Raw genomic sequence first — 16643 nt, 5'->3', positions numbered from 1 at the left:
AGACTGTCAGTCATTACACATCACACTGGTAACGCCCCCTTTCATTTAAAATATTCTCTGGAAGCAGATTCTCATGCAGATCAGTGGCCGGCCTATAGTCCTGAACAGCTCATTTACATATAATAAAAAGATGGCTTCTCTTTCAAGACATTGGATAACAGATATCAAGGCATCATTTTACTAAACTTCCTATGACCTACATGCCCATATTGACGGCTTAGAAGAGTTGATCCTACTGACAGATGCCCTTTAAAATAAATCCTATCACCTAATTCATGGTGTCTAAAATGTGTTAGGCATGAATCAGAGACTAACTGAACAATGGCAGCCAGGTATATTTTTCTCTGAAATTTCAGACTTTGAAGATTTGGCCAGAGAGCATGGTCATGAGACATGGGACTAGTTTGGTTCCACCCCCGTCCTGTTTTTATCAGCGTCTCTCTAAGTGATTTACAGGTCTCTCGCTATGGAATAGACTTGTCAATCAATTGCAACATTACTGAAAGAAATTGGACCTTTTAAGAATGTTTCTTCTGAAATACCAAAGCATTTCAGAGAAAAATGTGCCTTGCTGCAATTGTGTAGCACACCTCCGATTAATGCTTCCCGCGGTTTGGGTAGAATGAATCCGTTGACAGGTTACCATAATAATTTTTTGTTTAGCTGAACAATAGACACTTTTGAATGAGTTCTTCTCTTGCACTTATTCCCAATTATCCAGACACTATCAAACCCAATCCAGTGAAGATTACATGATATGACGTCACTTGGTGTTCACCGTGTATGACAATATGCATGTCCATCTAATGAGCTGATTGCTTCTGGTCACACATGCTCAGTCACTCTCCCCAGAGCTGTTATCTGCATATTGAACCCCAATTTACAGAGCAGCCAATAAAAATTCAATAGATTTTTACTGAGAAAGTTATGTATATAATTTTAACACATGATTTTAATACACTTTTTTAGGAATCTGGTATGGGATTTTGGAAGGAATTGGTGTTCTGGCAGTTATTACCAATGCCTTTGTCATTGCGATTACCTCTGATTATATCCCTCGCTTTGTGTACGCCTTCAAGTATGGACCCTGTCAGGATGAAGGATACAGACATGAGAGGTAATGCTTGCCTTCTGGTGACTGATATGATACAGTACATGGGTCCTTTTATTGTGTCCTAAATCCAGATATGTTTGTGTTGCAGATGTCTTCGAGGCTACGTGAACAGTAGTTTATCTATATTTGACCTAAGTGAACTTGGTGAAGGGCTTACTGGGTATTGCAGGTACATCAAACCTTACATATATCTATCATCATGTAGAAATTATCAGCCATTATTAACCCTTTCCTATCAATAATTAATATTAATACTCTCCTGTAATCCACATTACATAAACAGATTAAAAGGCTTGTCCGGCCTGGTGATGAAAGTCTCCAGTCACTGTGTGAATCCTTACAGAGCACGCATCACATGCTGTCAAGATTCTACAGCACTGACAATGAGAGCAGGCGGTCACGTGACTGCAAGTAAGCGAATTTGCCTACATGCGGTCACATGCTGACTAGATGTAATCGGACTTGCTCAATACAAGTGAATTTAATGAAGCCAAACTCGTCTACTTGTTTTGCACTATAGGAAAGGAGAAAAGCGCAAATAGGGTCTTATCCGATGATAAAGTTAAAAAAGGTACTAAAATTCTACTCACCTGATATAGGAGAGGTATAGCGCATGGAATTATTAGTCAGCTGCTGCACGTCCAAAGGTCAGACAAGTGACCGCCCAAACATCAACTTCAATGGAACTTTTTGGGATTTCGTGTGATGCTTGACATAATACACAAATACTAGTGCATTAAAGGATCGATATTTTATTCTTAAAAGCGAAAAAGAATAAAATATCGATCCTTTAATGCACTAGTATTTGTGTACTATGTCAAGCAGTTCACAAAATCCAAAAAAGTTCCATTGAAGTTGATGAAACTCGTCTACTTGGTGACAGCCTGCTCTTAGCAGCGACACGGGAGAATCCTAACACTATGAGTTGCACGATCTGTAAGGATTTGGATGTCTGCACTTAGATTGACTACAGACTTTCACTAAAAGACTGGACAAGGCCTTTAAGCTGAAAGAAGTCATATGGAGCAGGCTTAGGAGCTAGACATACCTCATATGGTCCAGAAACCAGCTCTAGTATACAGTCAGGTTCCTCCTACATTGGTCAGGGACAGAGATAAATCAGATTCCAGTAGTTTAACCCATTGGAAGCCATGGTCAATTCCAAGCTTGGCATCTAAACAGACAAAAGAAGAGGTCTCCATTAGTGATGAGCGAACATGCTCAGATAGCGTCTTTTCCAAGCATGCTTGAGTGTTATCCGAGTATCTTGAGCGTGCTCTTATATTATGTTCGAGTCCCTGCAGCTGCATAATTTGTGACTTTTAGACAGCCTGAACACATGTGGGGATTGCATAACAAACAGGCAATCCCCACATGTGTTTGACGTGCCCACCAGGGCTGTGGGGTACCTGAAATCGGACTGGACATTTCTATGGGGGAGGTCACAGGGCCGTGATCTGCTTCCGTGGCCCTGGCCAAGTCATAAAATAGAGGATAGTTATGTGGTATTTAATCGTGACGCCACCCGTGGTGTTTGGCAATGGGTGGTCGACGCTGCAGTTTTGGTCCACTGGTGCTGATAGTGACGCAGCAAAGATGGTTCAGCTCCCCATGGGTAGAACGGGGCCACAGGGCAAATATATTTGATTGTTCAGATGGTGGCGAACGTTGGGGTGCAGAGAAAAAGTCAATGACACAGAAAGGTGCAGTTTTCTTTACCTTTTACTTAAAAGTAGATGCAATCTGGGATACCAACTACAGATGATGGATTGAGTCCTGCTTATCTGGAGGCATTCAGGGGATCCACCCTGCCAGGTGGGGTTGGAAACCTTCCTTCTGCGCTCTCTTTTTGGGTCCTTGCTGCTTGTAGCTAAGCTGCGGCCCTCTCCTGCGTGATGATTTCTAACCTGTATGGCAGACAGCGTGAGCCTGTATCACGGGCACTGTTCTTTTCACTCTCAGCCCCAGGCTCTTTGTCTGCTGCCGTGCCTTCAAGCGTTCGGTGTGGCCAGGGAGCTTGCAGTCCTCTGCCCTCCAGATTCGGCTGTCAGGGCATACAGCACCTGCCCAGCCAATGACTCTGGCATCCATTTTTATCAGCGCTCCGCTCTGGGGTCAGCTATACACAATTTGAATTCCCCAGAGCCCTTGTCTCTGCTCCTGTCCCTTCCCTCTCCACAGACCAACTGCCAACTCTCCTCTCTCACTGTCCTGTCACGAACTCCAGCTGGCTCTTGTTTCCATGAGAAATCTCCTATTTACTCTCTCAGCTGACTTCTTTCTGACTCACTAACCCCACCTGCTGGCCAGAATTTATAAGGAAGCTCTCCTTTCTGGCATGCAGCAGGAATTGACATGTACACTGTGTTGCCTGGCATGGGGAACCCCCCTGCCTCCAGGCATGACATCACCCCTTAGAGGGAGGCAATGTCACCATGGCAAACGGACTCTGGGGTGCCACATGTTCAGGCTGTCTAACAGCCACAAATCATGCAGCCGCAGAGACTCGAACATAATATACGAGCACGCTCGAGATATTCGGATAACACCCAAGCATGCTCAGAAAAGACATCCAAGCACGTTAACTCGTCACTAGTCTCCATCTTTCATTCCACTAAAGTGATCCAGTATTTTTTAAAGCAATTACCTGCTCGTTCAGTTCTCTTAGTAAGACTAAAAATATGAAAAGTTAAGAAACAAGTTAAAAAATGTAATGCTTTTCCCAGTTGCTCTATAAAAAATGTTAATATAAAAAAAAATTATGCAACATCCATAACTTTCAGAAATATTAAAATAGCATGTTATTTATTCAGCATGATACATGCCATACAAAATAACCATGACTGTTGTGAACTCCCTTGCTCGGATTTCTGTGCCGAAGCTCCCTCTGCTGGTTACTGAGAGTAGTGGAGCTGGCCAGGTGGATGGAAGTTCTCTACCTGACAATGATAATTGGGAATCTGGGATTACTGGCTGGGAGCATATAATGGAGCTGGCTGCTCTTGAAGGTTGCTGGTGATTTTTTCCTCTGTGTGCATTTGGAGCTCTTTTGTCCCCTGCCTGATCTGCATGTTCAGCTAAGTGGTTCTTTTGCTAATCCTTTGTATCTAATCTGATTGTGTGTTTTTTTGCTTTTTTTTTCCTGCTAGGAGTCAGCATGCTCTCTGCTGTGGGCAGCACTGGGTCCTGCTTCATATGTTGCAGCTTGTTCAGTCCCCTGTTATGTTAGTATCTTTTTGCTTGCTGCCAGTTTATACCAGAGTGCTGATCTAGCGGGGTGAGATCGTGTGATCTCAGGTTTTTTTGTATATCAGAAGTGTTGGACTTTTTCAGGGTTTTGTGCGTGATTGCAGACAGTATCTTTTTCTGTCCTGTCTTGTCTAGACAGCTTGGGCCTGACCGTTTGCTCAGTCTGTTCTCTGCCTGTGTTTGTGTCTCATCTTGTCTCACCGACAATATATGTTTGAGGGCTGTCTATTCCTCTGGGGATCTGCTCCAGGGCAGTTTAGATTTAGTCTTTCTGTCTTTAGGCTTAGTTAGTCCTCCGGCTGTGACGAAGCGTCTAGGGCATCGTACGAACGCTCCACAGCTACTGCTAGTTGTGTGGATAGGATCAGGGGTCTGTAATCCACTTAGTTACCAACCTCTCTGGTCTTCTGGTGGCTTAGCCTGTTCCTGCCATTCTCCTTGGTGACCCATTCATAACACATGACAAAATTTAAGAAAAAAAAAACTTTCTTGAAATGGTAGCAACAAAAACAAGTGATCACACCATAAAAATGCCATTACACAGCTCGATCAACACAAAAATAAAAATGTACGTATCTCAGGATATGGTTGGCAAGACAGCAGCCATAGTGACTTAGACAATAAGTTAAGACATCATTTTTAATTTACAGTGAACACCATAAAGATGAAAAACAAATAAGAGTCTGGAAAATTAGTTCAATTCTTGTTTTTTCAGAATGGTATATTAACTTTTTTTTGTAAATAATACAATTTGTTCCTGAAAAAGTAACAAATGTTTTAATTTTATTTCATAAATTATTAGTACATGTAAAAATATGCAACTTTGTAATAAATCTTATCAGAGAAAGTGGAGTCTTTCTTCAAGAGGACTGATCATTCATTATCAAAATTCTCAGTTTGTGTGTTCTAAGGGGTAACATTTCTCCTGGAGAGTGACATACCTGGTCCAGCATGCCAGTGTGAGGAGGCTTAAAATCCATACAATGCTCCTCTTGAAATTAAATATGCAAATTGTATCTTCAAAGAGGAAGATGACTAGAACTGTAGTGCCTCCTATTGGAAGTAGCAATGTAAATGGTGGGGAGAGGGGGATTGTCTGTAGCTCCTCACCGGATACCTCTATATAGAAAAAGTGAGGATGCTAAAAAATCCTTGTTGAGCAACAGTTAAAGAATCATATGAGCTTTTCTATGGATTAAAACAAAAACAGGCCATGGAGGGAATTTAAAAAAATAAATGTAATTCTACAATCCTGGTATGAAACGTTATCATTGCCATTATCCACTCATTCTATATGTTATAAAAACCAAGTCATTTAACAATAAGAATTGCTTTGTTACCTAATAAAGTAGGTCAACCATTCACAGCCAAAACCCGAGTATTGATGTGAATAGGTGATTTGCTTTTGAGACAGATTAGAATTCCAATTCCAACTTCTTGCCTGTCCCCAGATACCGAGACTACCGAGCGCCTCCCTGGAGTTCAGCGCCTTATGAATTCACCCTGCAGTTTTGGCACGTTTTGGCTGCGCGACTAGCCTTTATCATAGTTTTTGAGGTATGTATGTTACTCATGGAGCTAATATACATATTGCATTACATGGATATTTTCTAATTCTTCTTCTTCCTTGTCTAAAACAATAACTTACAGTTCACACATTGGCTTGTCATTTAACGTTAGGGAAACCATTATTGTGTTAATGCTACCCATTCTCAGGTATAAATATACAAGCCCCAGTTAGCATTCCTTCCCCTCTATGGACCTACTAATGTATGTTATAGAGAGGTTACACAGAGATCAAGCTGTTCTGCTTCATTTTAACAGGCTTGCACAGGCATTCATCAATGGTGTGCAGTATGGTACAAGATAGATGATGATAGATGAACATAAATTGAAAGTGGTGGGGGTGCAAAATATCTAAGACTGCAACCTTATGCTATTCTATCAGTGATATTTCATGGTCTAGCAGTTTGCCAAAAAACAATTAGTTTAATCAATGAGTTACCGTATGTAACTTTACTACTCAGCCCCTAGGGATAACAGATACAGTGCCTTGCAAAAGTATTTGGCTCCATGAAACTTTTCAACCTTTTCCCACATATCATGCTTCAAACATAAAGATACCAAATGTAAATTTTTGGTGAAGAATCAACAACAAGTGGGACACAATTGTGAAGTTGAAAGAAATTTATTGGATAGTTTAAATTTTTGTGGAAATGCAAAAACTGAAAAGTGGGGTGTGCAATATTATTCGGCCCCTTTACTTTCAGTACAGCAAACTCACTCCAGAAGTTCATTGTGGATCTCTGAATGATCCAATGTTGTCCTAAATGACTACTGATGATAAATATAATCCACCTGTGTGTAATCAAGTCCCTGTATAAATGCACCTGCTCTGTGATAGTCTCAGAGTTCTGTTTGAAGCACAGAGAGCATCACGAAGACCAAGGAACACAACAGGCAGGTTTGTGATACTGTTGTGGAGAAGTTTAGAGCCAGATTTGGATACAAAATGATTTCTCAAACTTTAAACATCCCAAGGAGCACTGAACAACATTCATATTGAAATGGAAGGAGTATCATACCACTGCAAATCTACCAAGACCTGTATGTCCCTCTAAACTTTCATCTCAAACAAGGAGAAGACTGATCAGAGATGCAGCCAAGAGGCCCATGATCACTCTGGATGAACTGCAGAGATCTACAGCTTAGGTGGGAGAGTCTGTCCATAGGACAACAATCAGTCATACACTGCACAAATCTGGCCTTTATGGAAGAGTAGCAAGAAGAAAGCCATTTCTCAAAGATATCCATAAAAAGTGTTGTTTAAAGTTTGCAACAAGCCACCTGGGAGACACACCAAACATGTGGAAGAAGGTGCTCTGGTCAGAAGGAACCAAAATCAAACTTTTTGGAAACAATGCCAAACAATATGTTTGGCGTAAAGGCAACACAACTCATCACCCTGAACACATCATACCCACTGTCAAACATGGTGCTGGCAGCATCATGGTTTGGTCCTGCTTTTCTTCAGCAGTGTCAGGGAAGATGGTTAAAATTGATGGGAAGATGGATGGAGGCCAAATACAGGACCATTCTTGAAGAAAACCTGTTGGAGTCTGCAAAAGACCTGAGACTGGGATGGAGATTTGTCTTCCAACAAGACAATGATCCCAAACATAAAGCAAAATCTATAATGGAATGGTTCATAAATAAACGTATCCAGGTGTTAGAATGGCCAGGTAAAAAGTCCAGACCTGAATCCAATCGAGAATCTGTGGAAAGAGCTGAAAACTGCTGTTCACAATCTGTAAGTGCCACAAAAGGAGGCTCTACAAAGTACTGACTTTGGGATGGGTGAATAGTTATGCACACTGAAGTCTTCAGTCATTTAGTCCTATTTGCTGTTTGGTTCACAATAAGAGAAACCAAACGTTCATAGATGTAGGCATGTTCTTTACATGAACTGTTGCAAAGTCTCAAAAAAAAAACACAACAGTGAAATTCCAGTTTGTGAAGTAGCAAAACACAAAAAATGCCAAGGGGGTGAATACTTTCTCAAGCTGCTATATGATTTCCAACCATTGTAATACTAATCTTTTTTTTCTTTCACAGCACCTTGTGTTTGGAATTAAATCCTTTATTGCTTACCTCATCCCCGATATGCCAAAAGATCTGTGTGACCGAATGAGGCGAGAAAAGTATCTGGTCCAGGAGATGATGTACGAGGCTGAACTGGAGCATTTACAACGCGAACGGAAAAAGAACGGAAAACAGTATAACCATGAATGGCCTTAAGTGACAATATAGAAACAAAATACTGCGCTTACAAATAAGCAGCCGAGATGAAAAAAAAAAATGGTGTATCGTCTATGAAGCCTGCATATCATGATTTGTATATATGTCTATTATTATAGGGCAATATATGCATAATGATATGTGTCTACCAGCTATATATATATATATATATATATATATATATATATATATAAACAGTAGTTCAAAGAAAAATTTCTAATTGATACAGTGTTATGGGAACTAAATGGTTTCCAGTGCGGAGGGAACTCTGTCAAATTTTTAACTGGAAACCATATTCTGAGTTTTTTTATATGCTCATATCTGCGTGGTTATGTGAACAAAATTCCACCTCCACATTGTGTCTCCTAATATCTCACATGGCTGCTCTTGACTTGTAGAGGTCATTGCGCTAAATTCCCACTATAGCCAGTCATGTAGGAGGTCAGCCTATGTTTGAGCAGTGCAATTGGCCATTAATACAATGCAATTTGCTACAAAAAAAATTCAAAAACTTAAATGAACCATTTTATAGATCAATATTTTTGAAGAATATCCCAACACCGAGGACCACAGGTGACATCGGAAAGTTCTCCTTAAGACTTGCATGAGAAGTTGGGAACATTTCTTCTATGAATTGAAACTACAGCACATTCTTCCAAAGACATAATTTAATCTAGAAGTATGACTTGGACAATGCTGAAGGCTTTATTGATTCTGTAGGGTGCTGGGCATCCACTTAAAGCAGCCGCAGCATCCGGGCGGCTTACCGGCTATCACATCACCACTACTGGATTTGAAGAAATGGGTCTTTATACTGATGTGAGTTGCACATCAAAATCTAATTTGGTTTTAAAAGCTTTTAACATTCGCTTGCATAGCTTTACAAATAGTGCAAACATTTCTGAAATATTTATTACTTCTATTGTGCAAAAAAACCCAAAACTATGCAGTTAGAAATCTTGTTCCCGTAAGCTAACAGAGGGGGAACTACTGATACCCTATGCTTTAATCATTCAGTTTGGGAAGGGATCCTCTAAATCTTTGAATTTGTTAGAGTGACATTATTCTTACAACTGAAAAGCCACAAAAAAAAATTCTTCCAGTTCTTCCAGGAAAAAAAAAAGTGTAATATTTGGAAACTGAAAATTCCTTTTTTTTTTCTTTGCCATGTTTGACTATGAATTTTGACTTCTTCAAACATTTAGCGAATCACTCCGTTCAAAGATTTTATCCTCTTAGTATATTGAAGTCATCATATTATATAACACTGTGTGCTTACAATTGCTCAATTTGCCTTTCTACCCAGATAATTTTTCTCTTTTCTCTGCTCTATGTAGAAATCGGAAGTCTTTTCTCCCTGCATGAGTCATCCCCTTCTTCTGCTCCTGACTCAGCTGCTCCTTACCTTTCCTCCCTCTCAGGGACTTTTGCAGTAACTCATGACTCATACAAGGAAAATTGACCTCCTTAGAAAGTTTTATCTAGTCAGTTTTTAATCACATGATGTCATAGATCTAATGTAAAAGAGAATACCTAACTCAGTAGAAAGGAAAATGAGCAATTGTAAGTACGCAGTGCTGATATGATATGATGATTGCAATATATTAAGAGAGTAAAATCTTTGATGGGAGGAGGAGGACTTCTCTAACCTAATTCTGAACATATTTTTTGCACATTGCGGTTCTCTTTTCTACACTTTTAAGTCAATTTTAGACACTACTTTACTTTAGTCCGGTATCAGAAATTCTGACCGTAAAACCCCCATCAGGTCTCACCGACGCCAGGTTACAGACGTTTGTATATATTTGCCTAATTAATATTTTCTGCATTTTTGATGCGATTATATGAATGTAGCTAGCAGACATGTTCATTTTATACGAAAGCACTGACATATATGCATACCACTTCAGGACAGAGCGCTATTTTTATGCTTCCGGATAGCATGCAGCTGTTTTTATATGCGGCATTTTTGATTTGTTTGTCTATGTACAGATTCTATATGCGATGGACTTTGCTGTGCAAACCCTCTAACACTTCACTTACCTAAAAAAATTATGCAAGCATCATTTTGTAAAAATGTAATATAAATATATAAATATACGTGGCTACCCACAAAACATTTTCTCTATAGAATAGGAAGTTTGCATGGTGCTCATCAATTGGCTCATTTAATAAAATAGTGCATGAATAACCTAAATTCTGTATGTAACCCATTATAGCCATTCTGATTGGCCATGATTGTTCAAACAGATCTGATTGGTTCCTTGGTATTACATTTATTATCCTTTCACCATAATGTGTATGTTGTTTTTATTATTATATAAAAGCCGATAGGTGAGATACACATTCAGCAAATAAATTGGATATGAACATGTTGTGAACAGAGTCCAATCCAACAAAAAATGGATCAATAATAGAGCTACCACAATTGGAAAACATTAAGTAGACATGAACAGGACTTTTGCAAAAAAAATCACTAAACAGAATTTTGGTATGGGGTCGGTCATAAATGGATTGTGTTCGATTAGAGAGAAGGCTGCTTTTCTCTTCTTCTTTATTTCATACTAGATGTTGGCCCAATTCTAAAGCATCGGGTACTCTAGAATATGGCCAGTGGGAGATTGAAATAAAAAAAAGTGATATACTCACCTTCCGACGGCCCCCGGACTCTTTCCCTCCTCTCACCACGCTCCCGGCATCTTCCGGTCCCAGTAATACATAGCGCGAAGGACCGGAGATGACGTCACTCTCACGAGAGCGTGATGTCATCAATGGTGTTTCGCGCAAAGCATTACTGGGACCGGAAGGTGCCGGGCCCGTGGTGAGAGGAGGGAAAGAGTCCGGGGGCCGTCGGATGGTGAGTATATCACTATTTTTTATTTTAATTCTATTTTTTACATATGCTCACCATCCGACGGCCCCCGGACTCTGTTCCTCCTCTCCATGCTCCTGGCATCTTCTGTTCCCAGTAATGCTTTGCGCCACAGACCGCTGCTGACATCACTCTCCCGGCAACGGAAGATGCCGGGAGCATGGAGAGGAGAGAAAGAGTCCGGAGGCTGTCGAAAGGTGAGTATATCACTCTTTTTTATTTTATTTCTATTTTTTACAGGTTGATGGTACCCAGGGTCCGGAGGAGTCTCCTCTCCTCCGGACCTTTGGTACTGGCTAGCGCCGGTCATCTCCCGGCTGTGTCGCTGCTGACGTGTGTGTGGCCGGAGATGACCCGCGGCAACGTCGGGAGATCAGCGGCTAGCGCCGCTGATCTCCCAACGGTAGTGGTGGCGTGCTTCCTCCGAATTCCGGACTGCGCCTGAGCACTGCGCCTGTCGCTGATTGGTCGAGGCCTAGCGGCCGCGACCAATTGGCAACGCGGAATTTCGGTTACAGACAGACAGACAGAATAAGACGTGTATATAAATATAGATTGTTTTTAGTTGCAATACCAAATACAGACTGTAAACAAATGTGACGCTGTTTCTGGAGGCAAGCAGCTGTGTATAATAAATCTCATAACTGACTTAGTTTTTTATGCACTATTTTGTTACATTGGCTCTACTGACCTAATTTAATGGTTATGCCTAACCGGCATAATATTCTAATGCAAAAACTAGAGATGTCACTACTGTAATAGCACAATGCACCATGCCATTGAAGTAATTTTCAATATGTTCATTTTTAATGCAGGCAACATTCAGATCACAGCAACTTCATCTGTGTCTGATTAATATGTAAAACATAACCTTAGAATTTTTACAAAAAGCAACAATGAAATGAAATGTATCCGCTAATCAATATTGGTAAACTAACGATAACTGTATGCAATGTATAACTATAAAGATATGAAATTTACCCTATATCAACCGCAAGAAATTTTCATCCCATTTTTCAACCAAATTTTCTACATGTTTTTAACCTTTTTTTTAATCAAAAAGTATATTAAAAATATGCAAATAAGGTGACAAAAGATATAATAGATATGTCTCATACTTGAGTTCATCTAGTCTATCGAATAAAAATTGATTTTGGACATGCAGTAATTATTACCATGTTGCCATTGTATGAGCAATAGACCAACATTTGCCATTTGGTTTAATCGAAAAATTACACTCTACATGATAATTCTAATCATCTTCCGATCTACAAAAAATATCTTCAAATGCATTGCATTATTGACTGACTATTCTGTGATTTATTATTTTATAGGAAAGCGCTGAGTTTATTGCATTCCTTTAGTAAGTTTACATTTGATTGTGAGAACAGATTGTTAGCTCCCTTTTGGCAGGGACTGGCTTGAATGACTGAATGAACAATAAGACTTTAGGTGTTAGCTAACATTTTAACTTTGTTCTTAAAAAAATTCAGTAAATTATGAAAAAAATAAAATTGTACCAGTGCCTTCCTCCACTTGCAGATGAAGCATTGACTCTTTGGAATTCTTCTCGGGCTTTGATTTCTACCACTTGTCACTTGACAGCTGTAGCCAGTCACGGCCCTCAGTGATCACATGGTGCATATGACTGGTGTGGAAACTAATTGGCTGCAAAGGTCACATGCTAATAAGGCCAGGTTCACATTACGTTTAACCAGCCCTTTCAAGGCATAGCGTTGACGGGCTGGTTAAACAGAATAGCATAATGCGATCTCGTTATGCTATATCCGCTAGTGCTGATGATTCATCAGCGCTGGGGTTAACGGAGCCTCACATGATGCAGCCCACGTCCGAGGCTCCTTCACTGAATGACGACACATCGTGAACTCGTGCTGCTTTGCGACATGCGTCGTGGTGAGTTTGTCAATGGAGGGCAATGGCAGCGTTAACGGACTGCGTTACACCGCGTTATGCTGCCATGTAATGCAGTCTGTCTAACGGACTGATAAAACGCAGTGTGACCCCAGCCTAAAACGCAGTGTGACCCCGGTCTAACTGCTTCTAAACAGCACCGAAGGACTACCAGAGTTTTTGTGCTCTTTCTGAAGTTGAGAAAAGCAGAGCATATTTTTTTTTTATTATTATTATTTTTAAACATTTGGCTGAATCCTCTAGACAATGAAGTACTTGGATACTCCACTGAATTGTACAACTAAAGGGGGATTTAAAAAAAAAAAAATCTTGAAAATCACATTAAGTTGACCAACTAAGCTCTAGAAGAACCCAACTTTAGTAATCAAGTGCTTTAAGAGTATATTCACACACCATAGTTATTGTCATGGGTTAACATCATGCCACATATACACAGCACCTGTATGTGAATCCTTATCCTTATCCTTATGTAGGATCAGCTCCATTACATTTTACATTTGTGAGATGTTATATTTTTTATTAAAATGAAGATGAACTCTCAGTAAAAGGGTAAGGAAAATTTCCTCTTTATCTTATGGATGAGCGAGTTGACGTAAAAAGGAGCCATAATAGTAGTGCTAGCCGAACTCTAAACTAAAGTGATACGTAAAGTGCCTAACCGGTTGCTAGAGCTAATAAGAGTATAAGATCTTTTATTTTTGCCTCTCAATTTGTCTAATTTAAATCAAAGATGGCCAAGTAAGTGATAGATCTTTAAATATATAGTTTCAGTCTATAATGTAAAATAATCGAGGCCCTTGACAATGAGGCAAGTAAGACTACTACTAGTCATTATCACACACACAATAATGTCTTCCAAATGCTCATCAGTATCCAAGCATAAGTTTGACACTATATATTTGCGGGTTAAATGTAATTTGTAGCACTTATTTAATTTAAATTCAATAATATAATTTTTTAATTAAATATGTATTTTTAAAATGTCTTGAAATAGCACAAATAATCTTACTTTTAACACTTGAGCCCATTGTTTGCATGTCAACTCCTGGGCATTTTAACTGTAAATTATATCATCCTCATAACTAATTATTAGTACTTATAAGCCATTTATTGCCATTAAAATGCATAATTATAACATAATTATAGTCACCCCTCTCCAAGTTGTGATATTTATTGAGCCAGGGTTACAGCACATGTTTGAATTAGTATTTATCTACTGGTTAGAAGTGAGCTACATACAGTATGATCAGGTTACCTCCATTCCTTGGAGGTCAGCACATCGTGGTGTTCTTCTATATGATGACTGGCTTCTATAACTAGCTATCCCATCCCCAGCTCTCTATATACAAGCCATGATGATTAGCTGTTTTCAGGTCAAACTTATAGGTTCTCCTAGCAAAATCAGCAACTGAAAGAAAAAAAATCACCAGCTACACATTTCTACTGTGGTTACCCACTAGAGGGGATTTTTAGTATTAAATGCTGTCAACTGTCTATGTAAAGCAAAGACTTAGAGAACACAAATGCAGAAACATTAGCCAGAGTATGGTATTGCTGCTGTAATGTTCTATGATCCTGTGAAAGCTGCCTAGAGGCCCCCATAAACACTAAAGTAGGCAAAATCCATGGATTTCAGATGGACCAGCAGACCACCTAATGTTTATTGAGGTCTCCAAACACCAATATCAATAGAGGGAAGAATTGGAAATATTGAATCACTACACCTTGTCCTTTTGTTTTTGTTGGGAAAGAGGACAACTCTGGCAATGGTCTACGTCATTCTCCTCATTAAAAACCCATTGATGCTTGTAGTTGAGTGTGCGTGTGTATGGGGAATTCAGAACAAACAGCTCTTGGCAAATCAACTGTTCAGCCAACTACTATCTAAGGGCGGTTTCACACGTCCAGATAATTCCGGTACCGGAAAAACCGGTACCGGAGCTATCCGTGTCCATGTGGACACATGGTACCTCCATGTGGCACACGTGTGGCAACCGTGTGCCGCACGTGTGCCACATCAGGACCACACGGACGGCGCTGGGAAGAAGCGCTACAGTAAGCGCTGTTCCAGGCGGCTGGTGCTGACCGCGCAGCTGTGATTCTGCTCTCCTGCTCTGCTGGCAGGAAAGCAGAATGAATGAAAACCCAACGTGGGGTTCCCCTCATTTTCATAACCAACCAGACGAAACTTACAGCTGGGGGCTTCATCCCTCAGCTGTCAGCTTCAGCCAGGTTGGTTGTGAAGAATAGAGGGGTCCCCATGCTGTTTTTTTAATTATTTAATTTAAAAAACCGACATGGGGTCCCCCCTATTTTTGACAACCAACCTGACTAAAGCCAACAGCTGAGGGCTGATTTTCTCAGGATGGTAAGGGGCCATTGATCTTGGCCCCCAGCCTAAAACCAGCAGCCCCCAGCTGCCCAGAAAAGGCACATCTATTAGATGTGCCTAATCTGGAGCTTTGCCCGCTTCCCACTGCCCTGTAGCGGTGGCAAGTGAGGTAATAAGGGGTTAATGGCACCTTTCGATTATAAGGTGCCAATAAGCCCGGATTAGTAATGGAGAGGTGTCAATAAGACATCAATCCATTACTAATCCTACAGTAAAGAAAGGGTTAAATAAACACAATCACACAATAAGAATAAATTATTTTAATGAAAGAATACAACACACACATTTTTATAATCTTTATTACACTGGTAATTCCTTAGCGAAGCCATCGTTCTTCTGAAAAAAAGGTGAACATAATAAACCAATTATATACATTACCTGTCCGGTGCTCAGTCATGTCCCACGGCGTAAATCCATCTTGGGGCTTAATATATTTACAGTCGGAGCGCTGCTAATACAGCCGCTCACGACTGTAAATGACTTGGGAATGAATGGAGCAAGACATCAGGTCACAGATATCAAGGTATCATTTTATTTAGCTTCCTTTAACCGACATGTCCATATAGATGGCTTAAGAGGGTGGATCCCACTGTCCGATTCTCTTTAAGACAATATGTGCTCTTGATAGGTTGTTTGGTGATGGGGACTTCTACAAGCAGCACTGCTGGTTTTCTTGTCTAATAGGTTTAGGGCATAGGGATTCTGCGTTTGTACAACCTCCCACTCAATTGAATTAGACAACCTAGTCTTTTTCGGATGTTTCCTTCGTAGAGAATATAACAGCACTTTTTACATTAACCAGCATTCATATCTTGTTAGCAAAGCATAACAAAATGAATAATCCTGATTGATATTCCATCTGATTAAAGACTCGATATTTTATGTGGTATCATTTAACCATCGCATATTTCAGTATTTTAACTACAACGTCAACATTAAAATCCTTCTTACCAGGCAACAAGATACTTTGCACCATACCTTTCAAGTGCTAAAAAAGACTCAAAGTTTGTAAATGTGCACGTGGTTGCACAAAGAGATACAGTGTTGTTTAACTTCTTCCCTATACCTTGTACATTTACACATACTCATTTGAATAAATTGTATGCAATGCATTGTTCGTATTGACGTAAAACTACATTTAACATTTCATTGATAATATTTTTAACTGTTAAGGTTTACATATTTTATGCATTAATTATAAAATGTAGAAAAAAAAACAAAAAAACAAAACACTTGCTTAAATTATTTCTTGGATACAAAATATTTGCATTCTGTATATTTTAAAT

At 39.8% G+C, this 16643-nt stretch overlaps 1 protein-coding gene across 2 annotated transcripts in view; it reads left to right on the top strand.

The window, feature by feature from the left end:
* Positions 1-8354, top strand: part of ANO3 (anoctamin 3) — a 1013249-nt gene extending 1004895 nt beyond the window's left edge. For both annotated transcript variants that reach the window (XM_073573877.1, XM_073573878.1), the window contains 4 exons: positions 970-1117; positions 1203-1283; positions 5815-5920; positions 7979-8354. In XM_073573877.1, the coding sequence (XP_073429978.1) occupies positions 970-1117; positions 1203-1283; positions 5815-5920; positions 7979-8161 (518 nt within the window). In that variant the 3' untranslated portion in view covers positions 8162-8354. The remainder of the gene's footprint in view (positions 1-969; positions 1118-1202; positions 1284-5814; positions 5921-7978) is intronic.
* The last annotated feature ends 8289 nt before the right edge of the window (positions 8355-16643 follow it).

The sequence above is a fragment of the Dendrobates tinctorius genome, unplaced genomic scaffold (genome assembly GCF_039654945.1).
Source record: "Dendrobates tinctorius isolate UK_male_01 unplaced genomic scaffold, ASM3965494v1 ptg000037l, whole genome shotgun sequence".
Classification (NCBI taxonomy): Eukaryota; Metazoa; Chordata; class Amphibia; order Anura; family Dendrobatidae; genus Dendrobates; species Dendrobates tinctorius.
Note: the sequence above shows the minus strand (reverse complement) of the source record. Positions and strands in the feature narration are given on the sequence as shown.